Raw genomic sequence first — 9931 nt, forward strand, 5'->3', positions numbered from 1 at the left:
AAACTGTCAAGTTTCTACCAGTTCAGAGATATAATTTCAAGCGATTTTTTTCTATCGATTGTAGACATAAAGTAATTGTTTTTTATCGCTGGTACTAGTTTCAACATTGAAACTTAACATATTTTTTTAGAAGTCATCAAAATATATCAAAATGGATATTATTTGAAGCGCTGGCCACGAAAAACAGTAATATGAAAATAAAACTTAATTGGGAATTTTCATTTAAAAAATATATAACTTTAAATATTGAAAGCCAAAATAAAAAAACGGGCACCAGCAACATGCGTGCCCCACGCTTGCATGTCACAAATCTTCTCCCAGTATGTGTGTATATGTTACGACGCTAATTCCACAGTGCACAATGGTAGAAGCACTGTTCCAAGATTTTGGACATACGAATTCATGGGAAGCTGCTTTGTTAAATTTCCACGCACGCAACTTTCGTTCATTAACAACAGATGACCTACCTTGAACGAAATCATAGTTGGCAGATACAAAGTTCAATTAAGCGGGAAGCGGTATTTCTGCTCCCGAGCTCATCTGTTTTTGTCTGATAGATAAGTTTATGCGTGAGGTGTGCTCTAGTTTCAACTCATTTGGACATCTGAGCAACTCTCGGTAAAAAAAGACAAATTCAATGTCTGTAAAAAAGTTTACTGTTCACACACTGTTCTGACCCTTTTTTTTTGCTTTGAGCTGCTCCAATTAAGGGGGACTCCCCGGCCTCTGCATCTGAGTGATGCATACGGTCACATTTATAAATAGATAAAGTATTCAACAATGTCTTGCAATGTGCTGCAACAATGGAGGCTGGCTCACAAAGAGCTAGTGAAATAAAACAAGGTCGAGAAGCCACAACCGGCTGGCATAATATAGAGAGATAGGTAAACTAATCGCCTATCCTATTACATGGCCGCCATCCAAACCGGTTGAAGATATCCCGCGCTACCATCTCCCACCGGACAGATCCAGTAACCAAACGCGCCCTGGCCTCCGTCGGAGTGAGTAATGACCACATACGGATTAGCGCAGTAGCCCGGAATACAACCTGCAAAAAATGAATAGTTGTTGTTCTGTTAAAAGCCAAATCATTTCTGCAGTTCCAAATCGCCCATAACAACGCACATGTTCCTACTCGAATTTGTCTAGCTGTTTCGGCCTCTATACCGGCAAGCCACGTTCCAAAAAACGACCTGACCGAATTGGGAGGAGTAATGTTAAAAGCAATTTGCACCGAGCGCCATAGCACCCTCGCCAACGGGCAATCAAAGAAAAGATGCTTGATATTTTCATCCCGATCACAAAAACTACACTTAGTAGAACCTGTCCAGTTGCGCTTAATCAAATTATCTTTCGTTAGAATGACTTGTTTATGTACAAACCACATAAACACTTTGATTTTCAAAGGAACCATTACTTTCCAGACATGTTTGGAACTAGGAAGAACACCAGAGTTGATGACATCAATGTACATCGACTTGACTGTGAATTCACCGGATTTAATAAGCTTCCAACACAACTGATCGGGCTGATGAGTAAGCTGAACCTCCATCAGTCTACTCACCAGATGAATCCAAGCCTCCCACCGGTCACCAACACGCACCCTCCTAAATTGAATGTTAAGAGGAGTGGATTGCAAACTTGTTGCAACCAGTGCATCCCGTCGCTGCACAATACGACATAGCGACGGATACTGAAGTGCCAGCGGTGCATCACCTAGCCAAGTATCCTCCCAGAATCAAGTTTTATTGCCATCACCGACAATAAACTTTGTTCTATTAAAGAAAGTAGCTTTGACCCTCATTAGCCCCTTCCAGAAAGGCGAATCAGTTGGTCTAGCTGTCACCTGCGACAAGGTCTTAGAGTACAAATACTTGTTACGAAGAATCTATGCCCAAGTTGCCTCAGTCTCCGCAGATAACTTATATAGCCACTTACTGAGTAGGCATCTGTTCTTGACTTCCAGGTTCTCAACCCCAAGACCCCCTTGGTCTTTTGGTCTGCAAATAACATCCCATTTGGCTAGCCGGTACTTTCTCTTTGTTTCATCACTCTGCCAGAAGAAATATGACCGATAGAAGTCCAGCCCTTTCCTAACTCCAACTGGTACTTCAAAAAAGGATAAAAGAAACATCGGCAAATTCGTAAGCACCGAATTAATGAGAATCAATCGGCCTCCATACGACATGAGTTTGCCCTTCCAGCAGCTCAGTTTCTTCTCAAACATGTCCTCGATACACTTCCATTCGCTGTTAGTCAACTTACGATGGTGAATGGGGATACCTAGGTAAGTGAACGGAAGAGCTCCCAAATCGCAACCAAACAGTTGCTTGTAAGCATCTTGTTCCTCTTTGGCTCTACCAAAACAGAACAACTCGCTTTTATGGAAGTTGATCTTCAGACCGGTCAATTGCTCGAAAAGGCACAGGACCAGCTTCATATTTCTCGCTTTAGCCAAGTCATGCTCCATAAAGATGATTGTATCATCAGCGTACTGCAGGATGGACACACCACCATCGACTAGATGAGGCACCAATCCACCTACTTGCCCAGCCTTTTTTGACCGACCTATCAAAATGGCCAACATATCCACGACAATGTTGAACAGGATAGGAGACATTGGATCACCTTGTCTCAGGCCCTTGTGTGTCTAGAAAATGACCTATATCATCATTCACTTTAATTCCAACACTCCCTTTTTGCGTGAAGGATTCTACTTGGCGTCGCCAAGCTTCATCAAACCCATTCATACGTAATGTCTATTGAAGGAAAGGCCATTTGACTTTATCGTACGCTTTCTCGAAATCCACCTTAAAAACCACTCCATCCAGTTTTTTCGTGTGAATCTCATGGAGCGTTTCATGCAGAACCACCACCCCTTCAAGGATGTTCCTCTCCGGCATGAAAGCAGTTTGAGTAGGTTGCACCATAGTATGCGCAATCTGTGTGAGCCTATTCGTCCCGACTTTGGTAAAAAAATTGAAACTAACATTAAGAAGACAGATTGGCCGGAATTGCTCGATCCGCACTGCCTCTGTCTTCTTTGGAAGAAGTGTTATCGTTCCAAAATTCAGCTGAAAAAGGTGAAGCTGGCCAGCGAAAAGATCATTGAACAAAGGCAATAGATCTCCTTTACAAATGTGCCAACACTTCTTGTAAAACTCTTCCGGGAATCCATCTGGGCCAGGAGCCTTATTATTCTTCATCTGGGAAATGGCCTCATATACCTCTTTCTCAGAAAAAGGTGCAGTTAAGATATCATTCTCAACAACCGTCAGTTGAGGCACATCCTCAATCCTTGACTCATCCAGCGACAAACAGTTATCCTCTGGAGGCCCAAACAGCTGTTTGTAATACTCAGTGATATACAGCTTTAAATTTTCCTGACCAAGAATCGTTCCCTCATCTTGTTCAAGCTGAAAGATCCTCTTCTTTCTATGCTTCCCATTGGCAATCATGTGAAAAAATTGTGTGTTCGCGTCCCCCTGGACGACCCTTCGTACCTTAGCCCGAAGCGCCCACTTTAATTCTTCCTCACGAAGGAGCTCTTTCAGCCTCACTTCCGCATCGAGCTTGGCCTGAAGCTCCGAGGCTGGCACGATCATGGTGTCGGCTTTTACATCAAGGGACTGAATAAGCGAGAGGAGCTGTTCCTTCTCAATCTTATAGACCCCACTGAGATGTTTAGCCCACCCACGTAAGAAACTTCTCAAGTGTCTAATTTTATTCTGCCAGCGCTCGAGTGCAGTTCTACCTGCTGCACCCTTAGCCCATTCTCTAGCTATGAGATCTAAGAAACCTTGTCTCTCAAACCACGCAAGCTCGAACGAGAAAACATCCTTATTTCCCACATGGGTAGCCTCCCCCGAGTCAAGGAATAAAGGCGTATGATCAGAAATTCCACGAGTAAGTGCCTGGACTGTTACACATGGAAATTTTTGTTCCCATTCGATGCTAGCCAGCACCTGATCCAGCTTTTCAAACGTCAGATTTGGCAATGCGTTAGCCCAGGTGAACTTCCTGCCCGAAAGCTCTAGCTCACGCAGATCCATGTTTTCAATAATCGTGTTAAACATGAACGACCATCTGCCGTCGAAATTATCATTGTTCTTCTCATCACGCCTCTTGATGATATTAAAATTACCCTCCACCAGGATAGGCAGTTGCTCAAAACCGCAAATCCTAACCAGATCAGCCAAGAAATCCGGTTTAAGCTCGGGCTGTGCGGCTCCATATACCGCCACCAAAGCCTAGTTAAACCCATCGGTCTTTGACCTTACCCTAAACTTAACAGCGAAATCCCCCATAACCACGCTTCTGACTTCTAACGAATCACATCTAACTCCGAGTAAAATGCCACCCGATCTTCCTCGCGGCCGTAGACAATGCCAATCAAACTCAATACGTCCCGCAAGCGTATTGAGAAATTGAGGTGATAAGTCGGCTCTACTAGTTTCCGATAACGTAATAAAGTCCAACTTATGCTCGATAGAAGCCTCAACAAGAAATCTTCTTTTAGCCAAGTCTTTCAGACCTCTGCTATTCCAAAAGATTCCTTTCATATCTCATCATGGAATTTTTTTTGCCGTTCTAATCCGCGCGCTCCTACGCACTGCGGAGACTGGGTAAATCTTCCGCTTCCATTTGCATTTAGGAATGTTGAAATTCTCTAGCTGGTCCTCACAACCAGTCTCAGAGGCGCGCACTTCTACAAAATCCACTCGTTCATCCTCCTCCTCAGGCTCAGGAGATGAATGAGTAAGATCTGCACAAAAATTGTCGAGCACCCTTACCCCCAAAGCGTCAATCTTGGAGTTATTCATGGGTTTAACCGCAGCTAAATTACGAATCATCTCGAGCGCCCGCTCGGCCTCTAAATCCAGAATATCATTAACTGAATTTGAAATTTCACTATCATTACCACCTAGTGAAATTCCTAGCTTATTTGCATTATTTATAATCTCATCATTAGAAAAATGCAAAATAGAATTAGAAGTATTGACGGACATACCAGTAGTGACCTCCACGTCACGAAGCTTGGCCGCCCTCATAGTGCACTGCTGCTGAATGTCATCCACTTCCGGATGGACCTAGAGACGGCTACTCAACCGTCGCCCCTCAGAGACCAGATCCGGGATACCACCAAAAGCAATCACCTCCTCCCGAGAAGCTCTACTGGAGTGCACCAAGCCGGGGGAAGGTGGAACTATGGCCTCCAGCCCGAGCTCCCCCTCAACCCCGGCCCAAGGGCCAACAGGCGGCACCGGCGCCGTTGGCGAGCAAGCCCCTCTGGGTGCCACCAGAGGAGAGAACCCCGAGGCCACCTGCCCCGAGTCCTCTCCGAGACTCAACTCCGGTGCTAGCGTCGCTGGACCTGTAACAATGGAGGACGATGCCTGGTCGAGCAACCTCAGTCTCCCTCCCAAAGAATCAAACTGGACCATCGGAAACTCACCCATCGTAGGCCCCGAGGAGGGAACCGAGGCCACCTGCCTCACGCCCCCATCAGCAGCTGGTACCAGCAGCTGCACCTGCTGCGAAATCGCGGCCGCCGGGGGAGAGTCCAAAGTCACCATCTTCAGACTCTCTCCTGCGAAGACTACCTCCTCCACCTCAGCCCTGATAGGGATCGGCGACTCCCCCAAGAGAGGTATCACAGGCTCCTCAAACTCCAGAACCGGAAGCGAGTGCTCGAACACCTCATCTGACTCCACCCGATTACTCCACAGTCTCGGAGGTGCAGATGCCGGCTCGAAAGAACCGAATCTGAGAGTAGTCGAAGGCACCGTAGAAGTAGTAGCCGTCCCATCCGCAGACGTGTGAGAGTCAGCGCCCTACTGAGTGGACAACTCACGTCCACTGTCAGCTACTGGTGCCTCCTTAAGTGCCGAACTATCATCGTCCTCATGCATATCAGTATCAGACCCGTTGGCTGCCTCGGCAAACAGACTGTCATCCTCAAACTCAATGACAAGGTTATATATGTGTCCTCGATATGCCCACTTAACCACCTCAGGCACATACTCGATGTTGAGCAAACTGACCAGTACACGGGCTATCCCGTGGGCTCTGGTAAAATCCATATCCACACGCTCTGGTCTGCCGACCATGATACCCAAACTGGCCACGACCCGGGCATCCTGCATCGGCTTGGATGGAGCCCCAGAGAATCGTAACCAAACCTGAGTCAGAGGCGTGCCTGTAGGCTCAACCCGCTTCCACTCGTGAAACTCAAGCACACCATCAGTACCTGGCACCTTGCACATCCCGAAACTCAGAAGTCTCTGAAGGTCCGCAACTGACGGGAACTCAACCCGAAACAGCTTGTCCTCAACAGTCGCAAGCTCCCACCGGAACTCCCCAGGGGCTAACTCCTGAAGCCTCTGAATAATTTGTGCCTCCGATACCTCACCTCTAGCAATTTTAACTAATGCAGTTGTCAAACTCAATGTCTCGTCAGGAACCTCCATCTCCGTCGGAGATTCAAAGAACGTGAGTTCAGCACAGTACACCCCATACATCATCAGCGAAGGTGCCTGCTCTCTCAGAAGCGGACAGTCCCCCGCATCGTGTGCTGGCTGGCCACAAGTGCCACACAACTCGGCCACACACTCAGCAATAAAATGGCCCTTACCACCACAAAGATAACATAGCATGTTCTCTTTCTTGCGCGCATATTTGGAAGCTCTGTCAGACTCAGCCCTCGAAGAATCCTCCAAAAACACAATCCCCCCGAAACCATTGTCGGGTAACTCAGCAGTGGCAAGCGCCGAAACCACCTCCAAAGCTTGGCCAGTCAAAGCCTGCTGCTCAACAGCCCCATCAACCACCATCGGATCAATCACAGGCGGAATAGGCGGTCGTGGGCGGTACCGGCCACCTCGACCCCCACGTCCACCACGATGACCACGGAAACCACCCCGCGGCCGGAGACCAGGACCCGCCGCCCCCTCAACAAAGCCTCCTGGGGGCCCCATAAATGGGCGTTCCGCCGAACCATCACTCTGCCAAGCATGGCCTCGACCGCCACCAGTCGACGAGGATCCAAGGTGTTTTCCAACTCCATACGCATTAACCCCATCATCACCCCACTGACCCTGAGGCGCAGCCGCGACCTGAGTCGGTGGACGTGCCTGTTGCTGCACCGTTCCGGCTCGATTTTGCGAAGGCATTGCGACGAGGCGAGGAGGCGGAGCTGGCCTCGGCTGGCCAGTCAAAAGCCCCTGAGCTTGAGGCCGCGGCGCCGCGCCTCCCCGGCCCGCATTGTTCCCAGCAGCAACTTGCACCGGAGGCCGCAGACCCACCGGAACCAGCGCCGGCGGTCGCATGCCCACCGAAGTTGGCGCCGTCGGTCGAGGCCCGGGCATCACGCCGCCCCGGCCCACCGCGGACCCCACCATGGTTGCGCCCCTACCAGCGGGCAGAGTGGGAGCTCCCCCGCGGCCTGATCCCATCGGCGGCAACGCGACGCCGCGGCCATTGCCCGAGGCCGAAGTAGGCAGCCCATCCCCCGCAGCTGGCGGCAGCCCAGCGCCTGGGCCTCCGCGGTTGCCCTGCTGAGGCGTTGTCCCATGGCGGCCGGCCCCCTGCTCCGCCACTGGCTTCTTCCCCGGTGGCAAGGACCCTCCGCGACCCGCCATGGTGCGAAGCGGTGGAACAGGCCGAGCCCGCGCGGTCCCAGCCGAATGAAGACTACGGCTTCGACGATGACGAACCCTAGCCTGCGGCTCGAGAAAGGACGACGATCGTGGAACCTGAACCTCCTCGCACTCTATAGCGATCGGTTTCTGCCGGCTCTGGGGCTCATACCCATGCACTCCCGGCCCACAGATCGCACCCTTCTCCGAGCCAGAGTCTTCGATGAAAAAACCAGTCCGATCCGGGATAGACTGGGCCTCATACCCAGCTATCCCCGGCCCAACTTCAGCCAGCCTACCAACGTCCAAACCCGGCCCCTCTCGGCCTAACAGTAGATTCAAACGACGTTGACGGGAAACAGCGATCCCGAGATCCTGAAAATCAGGAGCTACCAATTCTGGCACCGACGGCACCGCTCCGGCCACCGTCCGGCGAGCACACCTCTTCCGTTTGACAACAATCCACGAGTCCGGCTTAATGAGATAAAAAACGGTAAGATTTGGACGACATACCTTTGGAAGAGGGCCTTTCCACGGCTTGACCGCCGCCGACGAGGTTCTTCGGTGAACTATCCGGCGAACCATCTCCCTCTTCTCGCCCGCGTCAAGCCCCACTCTGGCCGGATCATGGATAGGAAGAACGTCGTCGATCGCGGACGCAACCTCCTCCTCCGAGTAACTGGCATTGAACCAGTCATTGACGTGATCCGACGGAGTCGGCGACGGCGGTGATGGCGGAGCGTCCGCCTCTCCGTCCGCGTCGTCCTCCTCCGCATCCGCGAGAGCCCAAAACCGCCCTCCAACGCACCGACGATCGCCGGCGGCGAGAGGCTGGGCATGCGCGGCCTTCCCTCCAGTCGCCCCTCCCATCGCCTGACGAGTCGCTCCTTTTTTCGAATTAACTGAATGGAAACGAGTCAGTTACTATACGTCCATGACTTGCTGAGTTGAAATTTGGAGCGAACCTCACGCATAAAATTGTCTATCACACAAAAAAATTAAATGTTTTTTATTTTATTTTTAGTATTTTTTTGATTTTTTTCTGACCGGGTGCAGATAAGCCTGGACACCGAATTGGATTTTCGAATTAAGCCGCCCTTCTCAACCATGACTTTAAACAGTAGTCCTAGTTGTAGATCTAAAAAATTAGAGACCTATTATTAGAAACCTGCTTTGCTCTCTTGCAAGGAACGCCAAGGAGTACAGTGATACTTTGCACGTGTCTGGCTAACAGGAAACTTATCTTTCCGTCCTATGCATATGATGCCAACCGGCATTCATTACCATAGATTTTCGGTTAAGCGCTTAATTGAACTTTGTTTGTCAAAGACGCTTACAATGGGCCTTGCTAACAAGAGTCAGAAAAGGCTGATAGAACATCACATCAAGCGCTCCACGAATAATGAGATGATTTGTGACAGGGAGAAATAGACCGAAGGTTCGGCGCATGGAGTAAGAGATTTCCAGGTTAATCAACCTTGAGACGCGGGTGCAAGCCTGCAAGAATTGCTCATTCAAATATTTATGGACTGTGCTTTCTTCGTGATGCACATCAGGGTTGGTATAATGCTCGCCAAGTCAGAGAAAGTTACACGAGACTATTCAGAGTTATTAAAAGAGAAAAGGACCCGGTGAAAGGTGATAGTTTTTCTTCATTTTTTCCTGTAAATACATTAAAAAATCTATATATGGTACGTTTTAAATGCAGAATAATTAAAAAGTCTCACATACACTCATCCCTATGAGGGCACGTACGCACACGTCCGAGATACTGAGACAACGCAGTCGTAATGTAAGGACCAGTGACAAGTCTAAAACTTGAACCCTGATAGGCTGGTTTCATCACAAGGAACCTGACCCATCTGAGTTACGTTCAGTTTGCACTCCTCTATATGGTTGCGTATGATACAACCGTACAACAGCAAAACACCTCCAACTAAGAAAAGGAAATAGATAAAGACCCAATAGTCTCTCCAAAAGATGCATCACTCGGGGTAGAAGCTTCTATCCCGATTATTGAGTTCAACACCTTAAGACCTCTTGTCTCGAATATCATATTAAATTTATGCTCCAACCAAATCATTCAAACCGATGGAGTGACACGGGTTATATATTTCAACACATATGTCCATTAATCTTAGCATGCACTTGTCATGCCGAAGAGTTGTGTTCAAAATAAGTTGAGCTAACTTGTCGCGAACCTTGCCTGTCACGGGCACATGCGTACTCATTTTGAGATTGAGACTCATTGAAGTATTCATCTCATTACTGATCTTTGTGATATTATTGAGATG

General features: G+C 48.9%; 1 protein-coding gene across 1 annotated transcript; it reads right to left on the minus strand.

Moving 5' to 3' along the window:
• Positions 1 to 707: 707 nt before the first annotated feature.
• LOC123161804 (uncharacterized) lies at positions 708 to 8587 on the minus strand. Its single transcript, XM_044579617.1, has 2 exons — positions 8151 to 8587; positions 708 to 1048 (listed from the first exon to the last, which is right to left on the minus strand). Exons 1-2 carry the CDS (start codon positions 8505 to 8507, stop codon positions 890 to 892), a joined length of 516 nt encoding a protein of 171 aa, XP_044435552.1. The 5' UTR covers positions 8508 to 8587; the 3' UTR covers positions 708 to 889.
• Between the last annotated feature and the right edge of the window lie 1344 nt (positions 8588 to 9931).

The sequence above is a fragment of the Triticum aestivum genome, chromosome 7B (genome assembly GCF_018294505.1).
Source record: "Triticum aestivum cultivar Chinese Spring chromosome 7B, IWGSC CS RefSeq v2.1, whole genome shotgun sequence".
NCBI lineage: Eukaryota > Viridiplantae > Streptophyta > Magnoliopsida > Poales > Poaceae > Triticum > Triticum aestivum.